Source organism: Lycorma delicatula, chromosome 1 (assembly GCF_047948215.1).
Source record: "Lycorma delicatula isolate Av1 chromosome 1, ASM4794821v1, whole genome shotgun sequence".
NCBI classification, from domain to species: domain Eukaryota; kingdom Metazoa; phylum Arthropoda; class Insecta; order Hemiptera; family Fulgoridae; genus Lycorma; species Lycorma delicatula.
Genome location: NC_134455.1, coordinates 238,034,685 through 238,057,223, shown reverse-complemented (window position 1 = coordinate 238,057,223; position 22,539 = coordinate 238,034,685). Strand labels below are relative to the sequence as shown.

The 22,539-nt window shown below is 28.5% G+C and overlaps 1 protein-coding gene across 1 annotated transcript in view; it reads left to right on the top strand.

The window, feature by feature from the left end:
• The window catches only part of LOC142317789 (putative G-protein coupled receptor CG31760), a 185,617-nt gene that overhangs the window by 137,213 nt on the left and 25,865 nt on the right, over positions 1-22,539 (top strand). Inside the window, exons 3-8 of the mRNA XM_075354337.1 lie at positions 2,374-2,740; positions 4,757-4,910; positions 8,815-8,935; positions 14,280-14,412; positions 16,502-16,655; positions 20,351-20,460. Coding sequence (XP_075210452.1) covers positions 2,374-2,740; positions 4,757-4,910; positions 8,815-8,935; positions 14,280-14,412; positions 16,502-16,655; positions 20,351-20,460 — 1,039 coding nt within the window. The remainder of the gene's footprint in view (positions 1-2,373; positions 2,741-4,756; positions 4,911-8,814; positions 8,936-14,279; positions 14,413-16,501; positions 16,656-20,350; positions 20,461-22,539) is intronic.

Here is a 22,539-nt window from a genome sequence, read left to right as displayed (position 1 = left end):
CTGATGCCAGCAAGACCTTCAGGAAGATGGAAAAAGAAGAAAGAAAGGATGGCCTAAGAGTAGACGATAGATTTTAAGAAGAAGAAAGTTCTTTTATGCTTTTGACTTGATTATTGAATTAATGTTTTAATTTAGTTTTGATACATTGTGAAAACATTTTGTTAAAAATGATTTTTGTCTTTTAAGTGTTTTAAAATGTATTAGTTTTATTGTTTTTAACTGGCAAGGGCTCATTAGACCCTTGTCAAATTGTGTTTATTTACTGTTTTTATATCCTTCAACATGTCTGTTTTAGATGATTTGTTTTGATAAGACTAATCTTCTGACTATGTTGCTAGTGGTTTTTATCCAGGTGTGAAAAAAAAAATTGTTTTCGTTCTTTTTAGCAGTGGAAATGGGGTTAATGACCACAGTAGTCAATGCCCCTAAAACCTAAAAAAGAAAAAAACGTTTAGGAAAATCGTACTGGACTTTTCACTGATAACTGGTTGAATTTTAAATTTATTAAAAATATTTTTATGAAAAATATCAATCACAAGAACATTACGTGGTTATTCCTCTTCTTAAAATTTGGTTCGTGGGCATGGATTTGCCTTAGATTGTTAAAACAATGTCAGTCATTTGTAATTTTAATGTTGCTTTAAAAACACTTATTGCTTAAAATACTCATTTTATATTGCTTTGTAACCACTGATTATTTGTTAATTAATATTGTTTTATGTATTTATTTATTTATTTTTTTAGTTATATTTTTTCTCAGTGTCTACTAATAATGATTGTTTAATAATCAAAGTGGTCATCCAGATATTGAGTAAATGTTTTTGAGCATAATCTTGCTATCCCGTTTATGAATTTATTATTGCCTTTCTTGTAATTTAAGTAGCACATTAATAATATACCAATTAAAATATTCTAAGAATTCAATAACTTCTTTTGTGTTGATTTAGAAATGGTAGCAGAGGTACAATACATAAATTAATAATCCTTTACTATTTTAATTGGGCTGCTTATTAATTTTATTGGGAATTTCAGTTTCATTTTTTATAAAGTCTACATGGCTTTACTTATTACAATTATGTAATAATAAATTTCAAAGTCGAAGGTTCTGAAGTTCAAATCCAAGGTTAGTTGCTTTTGTATGAATTTGAATACTAGAAAGTGATATGGTGTACTCTGGGTATTTGCGGTTCCATTAACCTTAAGTCTCAGGAATGGTCGGCCTGAGTCTGTACAAGACTACATCTCACTTACATATTATAAACGTCATCCTCATTGGCCGTGGGATGGGGATTGCTTATTGTTCACTAGTTGAACAAATTACACATTTGAAAAATAAAATAAAAGTAACAAAAATTACAATCTTTTTGCATAACAAATAATTCTGTAAAAATTTGTTTGAAATTTTAAAAATAATTTTGGATGTTAATAAAAATAATTAACCTTGAAAATTTTACAGAGATTTCAAATTTTTAAATTACTTTAGTAATACATTCATTTCTGTTTTTGTTCAATATTTTACATTTTCACCAAAAAGTAAACAAAACAGAAGATACTATGAAAAGTACTCATAAAATTATTAAATCTAACATTATTGTTATTATTTTCCCAATCTGTTTCCAACATTTAGATTCTTAATCTTGCAGTAGAATCTTTGTTGATAGTCCTTTTATATTGAAAAAAGACATCATCATTCCAAGCATTATTTTCAATTACAAATGAAGCATCTCCAAATTCACATTTGTAGTCCAAAACTCTGTAGTCTTCAGGAGCCCAAAGATTATCTATCATTAGGTATATTGGTAAATAACATGCATGTGTCAAAGGTAGATTAATAAGTTGTGAAGCAAAAATATTTTACTTGGGTAGGTAAAACTGAGTTACTACCCACAAACACTCTATTTTTTTTATAAAATTAATATTAAATTTGTCACAGCATGATATTGAATTTATTTAGAGTTTACAAAGAGACTTAGATAGTTCTTTAAAAACTTTTCTAAAGAACCAAAAGGAGACTTTTAAATGACCACCAAAATGTGGTTTAAACTAGAACATTATACCATAGAAAATTCAAAAATAACATTTGAAAATTGAATTATAAGTTGGCTTAACTTAAAATGTTAAACCAGAAAGTGAAAAATTAATTAGGAAAATTTTAATCAAAAGTTTAAAATTATGCTCGGTGAAAAACAAATGTTAAAATAGATAAAAAAATGAACAATGAGCATATTATTAATAATTTTATATATAGTCTAGCTCATTAATTGGACATGAAATTAAATAAGTTTCTTCAGTAATTAAAATACTTTTTTTTAATTGAATAAATTACAAATTATTCAATTAAAATATTAACTTAATTGATTTCTTATATTACAGGACTGGTAGATGTTATAGGTAGAGGAATTTTAGCATCAGAAAAACTAGTATTAACAACAAGAATACTAGCGCTTAACTCTAGCACTGGGCAGATCCTTAATGCAGTTGTATGGCAACGTCATAGCTCAGATCTTTTGGAACCTCACAGGGTAACTGAAGATAACCTTCAAGTAGGTCTACGACCGGATTCAACCATTCCTTGGTTTGAGGATGCGCATTCATCTCCTGGTCTACGATCGCCAAAATTTATTTCAAGTCCACAGTTTGAATCATATAAGGGTTGGTGGACATACCCTTATTACGCTTGCCAGGTGAAAAAATGGGTTCTCTCTTACAGTGTTATCATACCACCATCACTGAAACATGAGTAAGTTATCTTTCATATTTATGGAAATTATACAAACACAAAACAAATTAAATTAGTTATTTTGTTTCACAATTTCAAATATTTAGCTCTTTATTACTCTGAGTAGTGAGGAAGAGCATAGTATAGGGCACATCAGTGAAGCAAGAAAATTTTAAAGCTTGATTATTCATTTGATGTTTGGATGAGGAGGGTGAACTTGGTGATATATTGGAAGTCATTTAATGCTATTTAGAAACCGTGAAACATTGGTCAGGTGTGCTTCGTACTTTCTATGTTAAATTTTTTAATAAAAGTAATGACCTCTCAACAATTGTGTGAAGGTTATTTTTCAATCGAATATTTAGTGTCATGGGCAAGAACTGTTTGTCCATGAAATTACCTTAGGTGTTAAAACGTTTGAGGAAACTGGGTCTCATTAAATTTAAAACATAAAGGACCAGCAAAAAGTTTTAGAACTTCAGGAAACATTTATAAATTTTGAACTCCTATCAAATGCAGTCCAAAACTTTCTATAATTAATCATGTATGAAAAACCATTGCAAGTCTGAAGGTCACAGTGTGGTGTGTACTTTCATCATCTGGCATTATTAGACCATTCTTTTTTAAAGGCAACCTAGGAGAAGCTTCAATTGTAACTGCTATGCATTACACAAGCATGGTCACAATATTTCTGAGGCTAGAATTAATTCAATTTCCAGAAATATGTGGTTTCACCTAGATGGTGCTACAAATCATACTGCTCATGTGTTTATTATTGCTTTAAAAGAATTCTTTCCAAACCATATCACATCCAAAAATAAGGACTTTTTTGGGCAGTTAGATTTCCTAATTTGTCCACATGTGACTTTTTCTTTGGGATATGTTCAAGAGCAAGGTGTATATCAAGTGACTATAGACATTAGCAGAAGTAAAATTAAAAAGTCAAGAAGTTGCATACATTACACTGGCAATGTTATGGAAAGTAATGGAAAATCTTTGATTAAGACTACAAGAATTCGTAGAATGTAATGGTGCCTACCTGTCAAGTTTTATTTCTAAAAAAACAAAATGGCATAGCTTACATAACAGAAAACTGTAGAAATATTAATGTTAAAATTAACATTTATTTAAATATTTAAATTTTCCTATTTCATTGAAATTCTCTATGTAAAAAATTAGACTGAATACACATTTATGTTTATTATAGTCAAAACTCTACTAGAGACAATTATCCCACTGTCTTTATTGTAAGATGAGATCAGTTTTTAAGAGTAAGAAAAGTGTTAAGCCTGATTTGGATTAAACCCCAGACATCCCAGATCAAGACAGAAATGCTACTACTCTCTACCTGTGTTTTAATTGTTTAAAAAAATGATTGAATATTTTACATCTTCTTCCAGAAGATCTCATTCGATTACTAAAACATTATATTTAATTTCCGCTTTTCTAAGGTTTAGTTAAATTATTCAGCTGAACATATACAAGGGCAGAAAGTAACTTATGTTTTAAAATAAAAAATTAAAATTTATTGTATACTTTTGAAAGAGATCTTAAACTATTTTTTTACACAGTCACCACTTAAATTGAAGCAGTTGTCATAATGATGCATAAGCTTTTAAATTCCTTCTCTGCAGAAATCTACCACCTTAGATTTTCACTTTATCTCTAACTTTAATTGTATGGATTATTTAATTACATCTTGTAATATATTTATTTCTGACAGTATTTAAATACTTATACTTCAATTTTAGGTAAATCTGAAACACACAATATTCTTTTCTGGAAAATGGAGAACAAATACTGTTTGCACAAATTAAAAAAAAATTTCAGCTTTTAAGCCCTATATAAATCATGTTCAGATTTATATAGTCTTTGTCTGATAAAAATATAATGCTCTGCATTTGTATCTAGTACAACAGGGATTAATTTTGCTCTGTAAGAAATAAATTTGTTTGAATAATACTATAACATAACAATAGTATTATTTTATCTCATAAAAAAACAAAAAAAAATCTTTTATTTGTTTTGTGTCTTTAGGACAAGGGGTTTTCTCAGTTTAGATGTTGATATTTCATCATTACAAGTAAATCAATGTGATACTTTAGCTGAGAACAACCAATATGCAGCAAGTGCTTTTTCATCTCAGATCTCTGTCTTCCATGGCACTCACAAGTGCCACAATTCAACACAGGTACTGTACCATATAAATAATCTCTGGTTTGTTAATTAAGGATAAAACATCTACATCTTATATTTTAATATCAATAAAATACAACCCCAACTTTTCAAATACAGGTTGTTTTTGTCTAACTGCAAGTTCATCACTTCTAGTAAATAGTGTTGTCGTATGGGTTCATCAAGAGTAGCTAATATTTCACTTCAACTTTCCTATGGTCTTGAAGTCAAGTGCTATCAGACCATTGTTTGACTTTTATTACACCTACACCCAAAGAAGTTAAGCTATTGCTTCTCTAAACCTGATTTTAACCCGTAAGTGACTTTTTATGTAATAGTTAGGTGCTATGAATACTGAGAAGTCACATTTCTGACTACCTTTACCATTGTTATCTGACAGACACTAGACTGTGATTTGATAATTGTATGCTATAACAGTTGAAGAAAGAAATGTTTCATAAAGAAATAAACAGCAGCAATACTCTCTTTGTTCATTGGTCCATGTTCCATGGTTCAGATTTGTTGCTAGTTTTCTCACTAGTTAGTAATTATGTAAAAAATTCAAATCTTATAGTAAAGGTATGAATTACCCATGCTCGGTCTAAATCACAGTAAATATACTTATTTATGTAGTGGAATTTTATGTTCTGAATATTGAATCAGAATTGATTAAAATCAAATTAGGTAAACATAGCAATTAGATAACTCAAAAAGAACTAATGGTTTCAACAGTTTTAAATTTGCCCTTAAGAAGCTGATTAAAAGTCTACATTTCAATAAGTTAATATTTTCTTCTGATTTCAATACAACTAAAAACTTATCAAATACAGGAGTTAGAAAAAGTATAATTTAAGAGAATGATCTGGATGTGTATCAAGTGACCTGTACAGTATGATTGCTGCTAAAATTAGAATTACCATGATGATTGCTTATTTTCATAACGAATAGGATACCTGAAGAAGAAGAAGTTTTAGAAAAAAGTCTAGAACATGAAGAATGTAGAAAACAAGAAGCTCTCTAAAAATCCGAACACAGGGAATATTTTCATTTATTTCTATGATATGTCTACACTGCTTGACCACAGCCATTCTTTAAGTAGTCTGCATAATGTGAAATTATTTAATAATTTTCATGTTATAAATAGTGTTTTGTGAAAGTTTATTTCATTTTTTGTTACAAAATCATACTTTTTGTTCTGTGTGTGTAGAACATATAATAATGTACATATTACAAGAAAGCGTTCAAAAATTGTTTCTCTTTCTGAGCATACCAGTATGGCACAATGACAATTAGCTTCTGAGTGTGGTGTTGGACTAGGAACAGTGAATGATATTTTAAATAAAATTAGAGGAACTGGTTCCTACCTCAAAGGAAAGGCAAGTGTGGCAGTGAAAGGAAAACTACTCCAGCACAGAATCGGTTATTAGTGAAAAAAGTAAACTTGATCCAAAATTATCTGCTATGAACTTAAATCAAGAATTAGTAGCCAGTGACTTCTTGAAGCTGTATGGAAAGCTCTCTGGCCAGCTAAATAGCAGCTTTTAAACCAGCAATGTGTAAAAAAAAATTGTTCTTGTGGGTCAAAGCATGCTAACTAGACCAAAGAAGACTGGAAAAGTGTTATGTTTTCTGATGAGTCACATTTTTATGTTAAGGGCAAAGGGTTCCATACATTAAAAAAGCATCAGATGAAAGTACTTGTACATCACCGGCTCATGTCGAACAGTCAGTTAAACATCCTCCGAAATAAATATTTTACATTGTTTCACATTTGAAGGCCCTTGTTCATTACTTACAGTAGATGATGTTGAAAAGTTATGGATATATTAAGATTCTGAAGGAAAGGGTTGTGACACAACTTCAAAACAAATTCCCCCAAAATAACAGAGTGTTCCAACAAGATTTGGTGCCATGCCATTCTGCCAAAAAAAATGAAAAAAAATTTCAAAGAATGAAATATTAAAATGCTCTAAATATTAAATATAATGCTAAATAATATTAAGTATATTTTGGTAATAGTCAAAAAGACTCTCAAAAATGAATTGTATCATAAAAGTTGACTTCATTAAAGCTATAATATCAGTATGGCTTCGTGATGAAGAGGAAAATGTGTAATTCACTTGTTGAATTGATGCCAAATTGTCTATGTGAAATGATTAAGAATAAAGGACATATTAATCACAAGATATTCACAAATTGTTCAGGTACGATTTTTTTCTACATAAAGTTACTGTTTAAATAACATCTGTGTTTGGATTAATTTTCACACTACTGTACACGTAATGGTGCAGCTCCTTTATTATATTTTTTTTTTTTATGAAGTAGTTATCAAGTATGGAATGCAGATTTTTACACAAATTTAGACACTCCTGACTGTAAAACAGCAAATGGAATAAGTAGATTTGTAAAAGTCATAGAAAATATTATTAATGTATATACGCCATCTTATATAGTGCTAAAGTTTATGGAGGAATTACTATGTGATATTGGCATCTGTGAAGATAGACAAATGTTTATATTTTATAAAAGCAGTTTTTATTAAGAAAATAATTTGACTCTATTGAAGAATTGATTTCTATCCCTAAACTGAGTCACCAAGGAATAATTTGAAAAAAATTCATTTTTGTAAAATTGTTGGTTTTATTATTTGGGAAGGCAAATTTGACTCTGTGTTGTATTTGTTCATGCTTACCTATGTTGGTTTTCTCTTTTCAGTGTCAAGGGTGAATTTTGGGTATTATACTTGTATTAGGATGACAAGTTGTTTTTTGAGATGTTTATCCAGTAATCATAATCTTTTACCAATTTCTTAAAATGTTTTAATTGTCAAGGTCAATTTTTGGAGTAATTTTACAGGAAGAAATCTCTATCTACATTAGTAATAAATTAATAAACTAATCAATTTTATTACATTTTTTCATGTACTATTGGAAATTTGAATGAACTAGATACTAATATATGACTTACATGTATGTGATTATCCAATAAAATATTGTTTAACAATGATCAGATTGAGAACAATTTAGTGTGTATTTTACACCTGGATGGGTCATTATAATATTAAAATAGTTGCATGGTAACTGAAAAATATCTTTTCTCAAAGAAGAATTATAACCTTGCAAAAATTAAAATTACTGTTCTATTGAGACAACAATAATAAATAATGTTCTTAAAATGTGAATCAAACATTTTTAGATGTCTTTGGTTTATGTAATATTTTTATTAAGTTTCTTTGTTAGTCTAATTATGATTAAAGAAAATAAAAAAAAAAAAAAAAAAATAGAGAAGATGAAAAGAATAATGAGATTTAAAATAGTTTGTAAAAAAATCATTGAAATAAAAAAAAGTAAAATTTGTTTTCATAAAAATGAAAAACTAATAGGCTCTACAATCCCTTATTATATGAATTTAAGAAACCCAGTTATTATGTATGACACTCTACAACCCTTATATTATATGAAAAGTAAGAAAGAATGTGTTGACTAAATTTAATTCTTTGTAAATTCAAATTTAGTTTTTTTTTGTTTTTAATTTTGTTTTGTAATACTATATAAGTCAATAAAGTCTACTTACCAGTATTATATAATAATGAATTCACACCTAATACTTATCATAAAATCTTTATAGATTAAATTTGTATTTAGATATATAAAGACCTGATTTAACTTCTAAGAAATTCTGTTAAATCAAAAGTGTTCAGAACTGTGAGGAAGGAAAGATTTTTCATAAACTTACAGAAAAAGTATTTTACAAACATCAAACCATCTAAATAATCCCAAAGGAGGTATAATTCAAATGTAAGTTAAACAATATTCTACTGACCTTTTAAACAAGGAGACGTGAAACCTTTTAAAAAGGTTAAGTTTTTTATTCAATAAAAAAATTACAATTTTTTGTATTATTAAGAGTTTTTGTTTCAGTGTATATTCAGGCAAGCATCCTCACCCACAGGTAGCTGGATTCGTGGAGGTTATGTTTGTAAATGCCGCCAGGGGTACTACTCAGCTACCAACCATGATTTTAATGGCTCTCTTGTTGAAGGTAAACTAAAATGTAAAACAATGCAACCACCCTTAGCAAGCTGATCCACTTGATTTAGGTTTTTCATGAATCTTATAATTTTTTTTGTAGGTTTATTAGAAAAAAAGCTAAAGTCTCATTGTCTGTTCTGGATTTTTTTTATAGTCTATTTAATTTAATAAGTTACTGATTTAACCACTTATTAAATTTAATTTATTTGTGATTATAATTAATGAGTTTTCAAAAATTTATTACAACTCTTTCTGAAAAACAACTCTATCTCAAAGTGATTACTGCTATTTCAAAATACCTGTTTAAATGTCATTTGTGTACTTTATTAACTGTCTAAATAACACATTACAGACATTATAGTACTAATACATTGGAAGCAATGGTGATGGTGAAATAGATATTAGTAGATTTCTAGTTTGCTCAAACAAGTCACATCCCTATAGGCCATCTCTGTTCCTTGAATAGAACTTTTATTCTTTAGAGTATAATATTTTTGTGTCATGTAATAACATAGAGACCATTTATTAATATGATTAATTTAAGATGATTCTTTATATCAGCCTTATAATCAAACATATTGCACTGTATTATATTAATAGTGTAACAGTATAACTAAGAAACTTACCATTCATCTTCCACCAGTATATTATAATCCACTGACACAGTAAAAGACTATTCCATGATCTCTACTGAGACCTCCCTGAGATGTTTCAGGATCTATGACTAGTCATTAAGAAACTTGCTTTGCAGCTGTCCTACATAACAAAAGACTTTGCTAGAAGTTGGGACAATTACTTCTCTATGGTAAAAATGTTTTAACCTGATCTATCCTAGAAAACGTTTTCCATAGATTACATCTTTGTTTATGTCATTTTGTGTTTCTTGATGCCAGTTAACGATGTATGACTGAATAATTCATTCTTGCTGTACTTCATATATTTAAATAAAAAGGATTAATGTTAAAGAATGTAGGGATAAAAGAGCTATCAGGTCACACGCTGAAATAGCTCAAGTTGATTGTGATAAGAGAAAAGGTGATGAGATGGAAAACTCAGTGAATCTACTGAGCCTGCTTTTTATTTGATAAACATATTGTTATAATACCTTTACATGCCTATTAAATTGATTTTCATGTTTTATGACCAACGATAGAATGCTCTGTGTAAGTATGCTCATACATTTCTGGGACAGTTGCAACCTTGGATTTTTAATATGATTAAGATCTTCATGTTTATTAACAGCTTCTAATAGCTTTCCACCTCCGCTATTCATGTTCATATAAGTAAAACATAGTATGGTGTAACATTTGTACACATCTGCTTTGTAGTAGTCCCTTCTGTGTAGTGAAGTTTAAAATTACACCTAATAAAAAAATAAATATTTTTTGTGGTCTAAGTCAGAGCTCGTATTATCCCTCCATCAGCATGTTTACCTTTTTTTTATTCCATACACAGACTTCTTACCACTTTAACTATCATATTTTCAAGTTACTTGCCTTAAAATGCATTAATATACAAATACTATTGCACATGATTATTATTCAGTGATATTTTTATATAAATCTATCAATTAAAATATTGTTTGAAAATTATATTTTATTACAATTTTTTGTTTTAATTACACTCAGTACTCCTTCAGATCAGAAAGAGGTGAAATTTTATATTTACATCACTAATGTACGGGAAAGGATAAAAAAAATTGTAAATTTTGTTATAAATTTATAATAAATTTATTTTTTATTATAAATTTATTATAAACCTACAATAAATACAGATTTTATGCACACATTTGAAGCAACAGAGTTCTATTTTGATTAATATTCTAACCAATATCAAAGGATGACTTGCAAGAAATTTTTCTACCACATATAATCTCTATATACATGCTGCAGATGAATTGTAAAAAAAATTGAATTTACTTCCTGTGAAAGATTGTTTTTTAATCTCCAGCAATCTGTTGACAATTAGCCAGGTTATAAACTTCAGAGTAAAAAATTCACATGACTAGCATGAGCCAATACCTTGTAAATTATTAGTGTAAAGGAAAATATTACATAATTATTTGTTACTCATTCAACTTCCTTATGCAATTCAGGGTCTGTTTACATTATTTCTAAAGTAATGAGAATCAGAAAAGAATTGTTTTTTTATTTAGTAAAAAATTAGTAAGATTATTATCGCCCAAAAACCCCAAATAACCAAAGGCCAAATTATCTATAGTTACAACCAAATAATGAATGTAAAATTCATCACTCAGAAAAAAGGTTAACTATTAAAATAGGCTAATAAAATTAATATAAAAACATAAATAGAAAATGTTTAAAATTGAAAAATATAAATTTATATAGGGTGAGTAACATAAAACCAAACTCCTAATGCAACTGCTGCAGAATCGGTAGGTAATATTGAAATGAAATTTTATGAATGATATGGATAAATTAAATAAGAAAAACATAAAAAGTAATTTAACTGTTGCATTTATTTACCTTATTATTACAAAAGATTTTCAAAACAACCACCCTGGGCACTAATGCACTTTTGTGCTTGACTGATCATATCAGTTAGGTTTGGTTTTATGTTGCTCACTCCGTATAATGATTCATAAGCCTTTCTGATCCCAAATAAAACTTTATGTTCTTAAATTATAACTTTTAATCTTAACATATCAAAATAATTATGACACATATTTTACACTGCTAAAAAAAGAGTGCTAGCCCTTTATAAGGATCTAGTCCTCATGCATTTTAAATAGGAACAATAACAGATTTTTATACCAACTTAGTTGGCTTGATCAGACAAGATTACTGGTTTAAAAAATATCTAGCCATTATAAATAATTAATAATTATTTTAATTATTAAAATATGTAACAATTATTCTAACCAAATTGCTTTTTTAACATTAGTATTGACCGATGAATCTTTATCGAATCTGTAATAATACTAAAAGCAGTTTAGGGACAGTTGTTATGGAGACATCAAAATAATGTGTTTAAATTAGGATCAGCAGGTCAACAGATATTATTTATAACTTAGCTTATTTATTTATTTATTTACCCTGTTAAAAATATTGATAGAAGTCAGAGAAGTAAAATTAGGTAGTTAATAGTTAATCTGGATTTTGAAAAGCAACAATACTCTGTTAGGTTTCAGTTAGAAAACACTTTAGTGAAAGAAGAAGCCTGTATAAACAATCTATCCTTTGTTGATTACCGTGTTTATGTTATGTGGTTGTTTATTATTTTGTAATATGTATTATTTGTTTTAAAAGCTTTTAAATGAAGGAGAAAAAAAATTAATTTCAGAAAATTCATCCATAGACTCCTAATATCTTGATGGGTTTTGTAATTCATAGGAACCAATTATTTAATAAATAAAACTTTTAATGAATAGTGAATTTATTTTTTATCTCTATCTTGTTAAAAGAAAATTTTGCTTATCTAAAATCCTCTGTATATTTTCTATATCTATCATGTCTACTGTCCCTCACTCACTCAGTAAAAATTTTCAACACCGATATTTGTAATCTTGCTGTTAGTGGAAAGATTTGTAATCTTTCATCTCTACATCACAGTTATCTCAATTTTTTGTAATCTCCAGATTACGAAACTTCTTTCACACAAAATTACATAACTTTTTCTGCCATTTTTCTCAGCATGTGTACAGAAATTACTTATAATGGAGAAATTTCTCACAGTATGAATTTTCAGAATCAGTCTGAATATTAATCAGATAATACTCTTCTGTTACTTCAAATTTATAGATAAGAATCTATATTTATTAATTCTGTTATCCTTGTCAGTAAATTAAGAATATAAATATGAAATTTTACCTCTTTCCAATGTCTGACAATAATGATTAAAATAAAGCAATTAGGTTAAAAATATGTATATTTATATTTGAAATTTCATACTATTCAAAAGAAATTTTAAGTGTTGGATGGATGTCAATTGTTACCATATAGCAAAGATGTGCAATACTGTTTTCTATTAAAATTCGGTATTTCAAGAAAATTGTAAATAAGCTTAAAGCATAAAGTTAATTAAAATGATAGTGAAGGGCTTATTTTGCCCGATTTTTTATGTTGTAGTTTCTTTTTTCCTTTATAAATAAGACTGTAGTAGAAATTTCATATGTAGGATTTGTGCTAAATCTGAATAAACTTATACTACTAAAAGAAAAAATAATAAAACAAATCAAAATAATAATAATAATAATCATTATGATAATCTTTAAATTATTCTACCAGATAAAACTAGTCACATTTTTCAGAAAAGCAACCTGAAAGAAATGAACTTTTGTTTATTAACAAAATTTCAAAAACAAAAAAAATTGTTGTTCATTATTTCACTCGCATATGAAATGAGAAAAAGCACAAAATATCAATACATATAAATTGATTTTATTGTATTTTACTATAATTACATTTTCCTACATACTTTATTCATATAGCCTAACAATGAATGTTAAAAACACTTTTGCAGCTGTGTAAATAAATAAGATTAAAAAATGAAATAAAACTTTTAAAAATTTCAAATTTTAGCTACAGTACATAAAAAGAATACTGATTACTGAAATTTTAATAAGGAATAAATTATTAAATTTTCTTTGAGCCTACCTCTGTAACAGCTTGAATATTTTCTGTAGTATGATATAAAACATATAATAAATACATGATATAAAAACATGCATAAATGCATGTTTTTTTTTATATATATGAATTAATACTCAGTATTATTAAAATGAATTTATTTATATCAGTCATTTTTATTAACATTATTCTTAAAATTTAAGATATTTTAGACAAAACACTATAAATAAAATTTCAGAATAGTTAAGAATGGAACAAGTAGTGGTCTATGTTGATTATAAACCAGAATCATATGGTTTTACATAAAAAAATCTTTTTGCTTAAAAAATTGAATGTTTGGTTAAAACTTAAATGAATCATCAAAAAAAAAAAAACACTTAAATTTCTTCTTCCTTCACTATTTTTAAATAATCATTATAAAAAATTAACCATGTAAATAAATCAAAACATGTTCATGCATAAATAATGCCAGATTTCAATATGAGGATTATTTTAATTGAATGATATTTTTTGAGGAAGATACAATACTTCATATGCCACCTTCAACTATAATGATGAATGCTGTAAATATATTCTGAGTGCTTTATTAGATATTCGTTGATTTTTTAATAGTTTGATTTGTTCTTCAACATGGTGAAGAACTTATACTACAATAAAAGATATTTTAACTGTATTGAAATAAAAAGTTGTTAACTTTATATACTATTTTCTTGACAAATTTTTTTAAAAATCGGTTTCTTTAAAATGTAGTTTCTTTATTTTCAGCTGCTTGGCTAGAGAAAATTCAAAATCTAAGTACGGTATATGATGATGTTCTTAAGTGTCGTCGGTGTGCACCAGGATGCATTACATGTCGTGGCCCAGCACCTTGCCTTGCCTCATATAACTGGCCTTTTCGGTAAGAAAATTAGCAATCATTAGTCTAAGAATTTAGTTGATAAATTTGAATTATTATTGAAGTTTTCTACTTCTTCAGTAAAATACAAAATAATGAAAACACCATGAGAATTTCCCTGGCAACAAATTAGTTTTATGAATGCACATGTACATATATATATATATATACACACACACACACATTCAGGTGAAGAAAACACTAGAAGAAACAGATCCTGTTTTAATGATATATCCTTTCTAACAAGACAGTAAGTGTAATATTTTTATGAATTGCTATTGTCACTGCAATCTTCATATAGTCTTCTACAACTGATGCAGTACTGCATTTTCTACATTAATGCAACCATTAATTGTAATAGTACCTGCTTCATATAAACAGTAATCCATTCTGCTTGATTACTTGATTCAGAAATTGCTGCTCTGTCTAAATTATAGTTTACATGACGATTTTAGATAAAATAGTACAAAGTGATTCAGGAAAAAACTTTTCCCTGAAATTTTTAAAATTAAATATTCTTACAAGAAATTTATATTAAATTAATCTATTTATAACATTTAATAGAAAAAACATGTTATTTATGAATACATAGACAAAATTTATTTTTTGAAGATCACATCTTGCAGGTGAGCTTCATCTCTGCATAGACATGATTTCTGCATGGCTTGAGGCAACATTTCAACAGGAAATTCAGCAACTGCTCTATGAACTTTAGCATTTAGTTCTTCTATCATAGAAAGTTGACTACTATATATTCTACTTTTAAGCTGACCCTACAAAAAGAAATTGCACATCGGTAAATCAGGAAATCTCTGAGGCCATGGGAGTGTCACCATTTCTTGAAATTATATGGTTGCCAATATGAGTAATGGGCATATGTAGCCATGTTTATTTGTGCTGTATGATGTTGATTAATTTTATTTAAACTAAGTATTGTCAATAATTTGTGGAAATGTCTATAGTTTCGCAAAACAAAGTTTTTCAGCATGGCAATGCATCGATCCGATGTGATTGTAGTCATGAGGCTATCCTTGTTTTCAAAAAAATAAGTGTCTTATGCTACATGATGACGCAGCACACCACATTGTAACTTTGTTGCTGCTTAGCAGGCACTGGTGTAACTGTATAGGATTCTCTTGTGCTCAAAAGCAAAAATTTTGTTTACTAACAAATTGTTTAAAGTGAAAATGGGCTTCGTGTTCAATATCCACAGTTTGTTAACAAAGTCATTGACCTTGTTTACCTTTACAACCATTTGTTCACAGAATTGATGGTGCATTATGTAATTGTTTGATTTAAGTTTCTGAATGATATACAACTTGTACGGATGGTGGAGTAAGTCTTCCAACAGTATTCTTCAAACTATGCAACTGTAAAGATCCTGCATGACGATGAACTGAGCTATGTGGGCTTCTTATGACTGCAGCCCAAACAGTCTCAATATTGTTTGCCTACTGACAGTACTTCACACTGCCTGGAGATTTCTTTTTCATTGCAGAACCTGTTATCGCAAAATTACATATCCATATGTTAACTGCATGTCCTAGTGGTATACAATTGTGGTGTCCTAAATCAAACTGTCAGTGGAATTCTTTATAAGTAGTCTTCACATTGTCATTATTTTTATAAAATCTTCTATGGCAAAAGCACATTCCGCATAGTCCAACTATCCATGATAATTAAATGGCAAGATGGCATGAGCTGACTTCTATAAGTTATTCAGTGCTGACAGTTGCCCAGGGCTACATAGACAAATTTCAAAATTTCCTGTTTCTTTGAATCACTCTCTAGTTTACAGATATTGTTTGCGTGCATTCTATTTTGAAACAAACCCAATATACTTAACAGTACGAAATTTATAATCTGACTAATGATTCTGAAATTTATATTTGACAAAATTAAACAGAATAAACAAAATGGATAAAATAATATAAAATTCAGGAGTAGTGGTTTCCCAAACAGCTAAAAAAGGCTGAATGATCATCTTCTTCAACTACAATATTACCTGTAAAGAAACTTGGTGTTTTATAAGATGTTTAATTAGTTATTTGATACCTTAGTGAAATCCTTTACTTTTTTTTCTAATTTTTAGGATTACTCTACTTTCTATATCAGTATCCTGCATCTTATTTACTTTGGGTCTGGTAGTTTACGTTTATCAACATCGCAGAATAAAAGTTTTTAAAGTAGCAAGTCCAATATTTCTTGGAATCACCCTTATTGGCTGTGCAATAATGTATTCTGAGGTAAGTTGTGGATTTTTAAAATTAACTGTCAATTATTCGTAATAGAAATTTTATTCTAGATAAATATTCATCAGCAACAGTTGAGGATTAGCCTCAAATTGAGGTTGGTGTAAAGTGCTGACAACTATTTGGTAGATCTTTTACATTTTCTAATAGGTTCTCCATCTCTAGCTGTTAGATCATTCCAAATTTTTCCTTCTTGCATCATGCATGATGTGTTATCGCTAAATCATAAAAATCTTACAATCGGTATTATATATCCCTAGTTATTTTTTTATTCATTTGAGAACAATATATATTTAATAATGAAACACCAATCTGAGAGCCCAAATTGGTCTATTCCATGAATGATAAAGTAATTTCAAATAAAAATATGATAATCCTTTTCTCATTGATCCTGAGTTGTTAATAACTATCAGTTTATGAAAGAAAATTAATTTTGTTTTGCGGCAGTTTGCTAGTTTTCTAGATTTTTTATTTTTTCTATATAATTTATCTCTGAAACCTCAAAGTACAAGAAATAGTAAGAAAATGAGATTTATACTCACACACGATCATCCTTATGTAACATCTTGCACCCAAACCTTAGTGTAACAGATTGTATAAAATTCATTATTGAATAAGTTGTAATTGTCACTTGGAATATTACACAATTCATTTGTTGTTCACCATTGTTCATTAATATATTATCCGTAGAAAAAAAAAAAAGATTATTACTCATACACTTTTGTTAAGTATACTTAAGTATACTTGTTAAGTATACTTACCTAGTTTTTTAATTAACCTAGGATTTACATTTTTAATTAATCAAACTTTTCAATCAGGATCTTTTTGGTAGATTCAAACTAAATAAAATCAAATCCAATTATAATTAGGTTGGTCTAGATCAGTGATGACTTGTAGCTAAAATTAGTGAGGGAGCTGCTCCAGAACACTTTTTTCTGGGCTTTATCAAGGCCATGGTTAAAGTCTTCTGTAAAATAAAACAACCAAAAAAAATGTATCAAATAGAATAGTTGGAAGCAGGATAATAATCTAATTCTACACTTTTTCAGATTCAAGAATATGGTACACGATCTTATTCAATTTAACCAAATAAATAATAAAATGTAGATACAGATATTTTTTAACATTATTAGATAATATCTTAATAAAATGTCTGCTTAAAAACACTATAATCCAATGGTTCTTAATTTAAATTTCTATGTAAATAGAAACAAATACATAATTACTTTTTACTAATTACCTTCTCTTTCGCTCTTCCAGCATGTTTTTGGACAGATATGCCATAAAGAGCCCTTGCTTTCTACCATCTTCTGATCACTACTGAAAAAGCAACTAAACCACTTTCATATTCCTTTTATCAACTAAACTAAGAAAGGGAATGAACAAGAAATTTTCTGTACACATGTGGAGTAAAAAAACCTTCTTTCTTTTCTGTTTAGCCTCCGGTAACTACCGTTTAGATAATACTTCAGAGGATGAATGAGGATGATATGTATGAGTGTGAATGAAGTGTAGTCTTGTACATTCTCAGTTCGACCATACCTGAGATGTGTGGTTAATTGAAACCCAACCACCAAAGAACACCGGTATCCACGATCTAGTATTCAAGTCCGTGTAAAAATAGGACTTGATTAAATACTAGGACTTGAACGCTGGAACTCTTGACTTCCAAATCAGCTGATTTGGGAAGACGCGTTCACCACTAGACCAACCCGGTGGGTCAGGAGTAAAAAAAAAACCTACCTTCACACCAGGGTCGGCACTGCGGCTCCCATAGAGAGCACTGTTGCTTCTGACAGTGCTCTCTTTTCCTTGCAGCCTCGTGTGCAGCTTCCTATGTGCACAACAGCCAAACACCATGCTTCTGGAACTGTGAAGCACACAGTTCAATACAAAGATTTTTGTATCTTTCTCGTAAACTGGAGGATGGCTACTGACATTAAGCTTAAGGATTATATATATTATACAAGTATAAAAAAATAATTAAACAAAAAGGATTGATTATATTAAATGTTAACGATGATATCAAGTTGAAATAGTGGGTGCTACAGTTTCACAGTGTCTATATGCGAGCTACCACTGTTCTAGATTAATCTAAAAATTACCAATTTTTATTAATATCGACTTTCATTAAAATTTTAGAACAAGTAGTAGATTAAAAACTAATGTATTATATAAACCAAATTAAAATGTTATAGTTCAACACACTTTCAGCTTACACTAATATTTTCACCTTGGAATTTTTTTAAAAATATGTAATTGAAATCTTAGATTAACAAAAAAAATTACAGGTATATTTCTTAGTTTATAAGACCAACTGTATCAATATAATAATATTTTTATGATACTGATTTTAATTTTAATTTGCTGAAATGTTTTTTGTGAGTAGGCACAACTTGGAATGCTTGTTGGGTGATCTAGGGACTAAATCTTGTATATCATGGTGATTAGATCTCATGGATTGTGTTAGAACCTCACTCACTATTCTACATTTAATAAATGTTTGATGAGTAGTAGATGACTGCAGGTTTTTTTTATCATAAAATGCTTTATCACTTTATTTTACAAGCAAGCAAAGAATAAATTGTTCAACTGGATTGTGCAGTGCTTTTTCTCACTTTTCCTTTTTTGTGGATTCTTAAAAATTAATTTACATATTACCATTTTTTTAAAATAATAATATTAATGCAAAAGTGAGGACTAATAATAAAAATAATAATATCCCTATAATGAATGCTGATTTTTACATGAAGTATAAAAAACTGTACAGTTAGAAGAATGATGAATGCTTTAAATAAAAATTATTTTAATTTTTCTACTTAATTTAATTTTTTAAATTAAAGCTATTAATGAGCAATAAGAAACATTGTGTCTTATAAAATGTTTAATTATTTGATATCTCAGTGAAATCTTTTGATTTGCTTTTTCTACTCTTTAGGATTACTCTACTTTTTATATCAATATCCTGCGTCTTATTTACTTTGGTTCAATTTGAGAACAATAAAAAGAGGGAACAATAAAAAGAGACAGTAATCTTGTATAGGGTCACTGTCTGGTAGTAGAACAGGACAATTGCATATGCTGTTTTTTCCAACCTTAAAATCATAGTATTCATACTATTCTTTACTCACCATAAATAAGTACTAAGTACAATTTAAATTCAAAGAGGAGCATGTTTATTTAGTTTCATTAGATGCTGCCAACTGTACAATAAAATCTAGATAGGGACAATTAACTTATGAGCAATTACAAGAATTAATAAAAAGCTAGCTGAAATAAAAAAAATTATATGTGCTTAACTACATATAGTAAAGTAACTGCCACTTATGAATAATAGGTACTTTTATGAATTATTATAAAAATGAATAAGAGTTACCAAAGCTTTAAAAATAATGTGACTTCACTACATTTTCTTTACCTAAGAGTGGAATACAGTGCAACGTATTACTCTTATATCTGAGACCACATTAATTAATAAAATTAATAATCCTAATATCACGAATTAACTACCGGTTGTATATCTTCTTTCACAGAAAAATTTAATAAAGTAGCCAAAAGAAAATTTGTTTGTTCATAATGCCAAGTAAATTGCTGAGTGCATAAGAAAAGAAATTACAAATGTGAAATTTTATGAAATATAGTTTAATAAACTGATTAATTAATGTCTTTCAACCTTTTGTGGTTTATAGATGGCAGCAATATTTCCTGTACTGGATCTATATTCCTGTATAGTAACAAAATGGTGCCGTCATTTAGGATTCTGTATCACTTACACTGCATTGTTAATGAAGACCTGGAGGTTAGTACCCTCGTAAATTTATATAAAATGATAATAAGTATCTAGTATTTAGTCAGTACAGCTGCTAGATATTCTTGATTAATGGGATTATGAAATCTTAAGTTACAATCTAAGTTTTAATAGTAAAGGATAAAAAAAATAAAAAGTTAACAATACCAATTATTTATTCATGTATAACTAGTATATTGCTGTATAACTAGCATTGCTAATGGGATTGATAAAAATTTCTGTAGTCAAAATTAATGAAAGGTGTTTTTTGGTAATCTAAGATTTCTCTAGCATATTAATCAAGAATTCATTACAGCATTTGATTCTTCTTGTTAGAAAACTGATTGTTTTTTTTTTATTGATCAAACATTGGTTTTACAATATCAATCATTATCAATTCATATATATTTATATTTAATACAATAAAATAAAACACCATACAAATTAATGTAAAATTAAAATAAATAGATTAAAAATACAAATAATTTAGCACATTGTTCTATCTTCCAATCATAACACAAACTACAAGAGAAGGAGAGTGGCTTGTAATGCTTGTACAAGATTCAGGGAACAAGAACAGAACTTGGTAACAGTAGTGAAAATACTGCCTGCCGTCTTGTTCACATCAGCTGAAGTAAAAGAAAGAGAAATGATACCAGGTAAGTTGCAATAAAACATGTTAGTTTAAAAAATGCATTAAATATTGTAACTCACTTTAGGGTCAATGAACTGTTTATCACCATTCTTTAATGGTTCAATTCACACATTCTTCTATAATGGTTTTTATTTTCTGGTTTTTTTTTCAGCATGGTTATTTTCTGGGTTAAAGATAGTCCAGTAACCCTTTGAAGAAATTGTGTCTTTAATCGTTTTATTACTTAGCTTTATGAATTATACATTAATATTTTTGCAGCAATCATAAAATGAAGACGGAACGGAATGGAATGTAAGGATAGCAGGAAAATTTGGATTGCAGAACCTTGAAAAACATCCCTTGCTGCTGTATCTTTCATTTATGAAAGATCTCATCTCAAAATTTACGACCTTTTTAATTTATTGTTAATTACCAATTAGTCATCACTCTTGATGATGTAACCAGTTTAGTTATTCCTTTCGTAGACTTTAAGCAGTCCTCATCAGTAACCGTTGATGTCATTGCATGACTTCAATGGACATGTTTAATTAAGGATTAATACATGTCTATAATGACATAAAAATGTGTGCTGTGCGCCTGGTTGTATTAACATATTGTAAATATTTTCTTTTCTATTGAATTTAGTTTTTATAACATATTTCCGTTCGTTTTATTAGTTTCTTTGTAGTTTAATTGTGTGCAAGTTAAATTTTGTAATAATATTTGTAGAAAGAATCAATGTGAATGAAATTTTGAATATTCTACAAGAACTTTCTGGTGAAGAACAAAATAAAGGTGAGAGCGACAGTGATCTAAGTGAAGAAGAAATACAGGAAAGTATTCATGATACTGAATCAGTACAAGAAGGTTCTGTTACTGAATATCAAGATTTATCCACCGACGCTTTCTATTTTGGTAAAGATGAAACGAGTATGTGATTAAAAACAGAATTATTGAAACATTCAAAGACTAAATCGAAAAATATAGTGAAAGTGCTTCAAGGTTTGAAACAGAATCCTAGGAATATTGAAAATGACTGTGACGCTTTTATGAAGATAATAACTATTGATATAAGATAGATGAAGTTATAAAATACACAAACCATTTCTAATCATAGAGAGGAAACAAAATATTCAACGGAGAAAGATTTCAAGGATTCTACCCCGGCTGAAGTAATGGCTTTCCTTAGATTGCTTTTTTTAATTGGGACAAAGGAAGAGGTAACCACACAAATGTACTTGAATTGCGGGCGAGTGATGGAACTGGAATTGAGCTTTGTCATACAACCATGAGCTACAAAAGATTTTTGATTTTATATCGTTGTTTGTGTTTTGAGGACAGAACGTCCCGACTCGAAAGAAGTAAAACTGATAAATTAGCACCAACTCGCACCTTTTATGATCAATTTGTCTCATACAGCAAAGCATGCTATTCACTAAGCAAGTATGTGACAATCA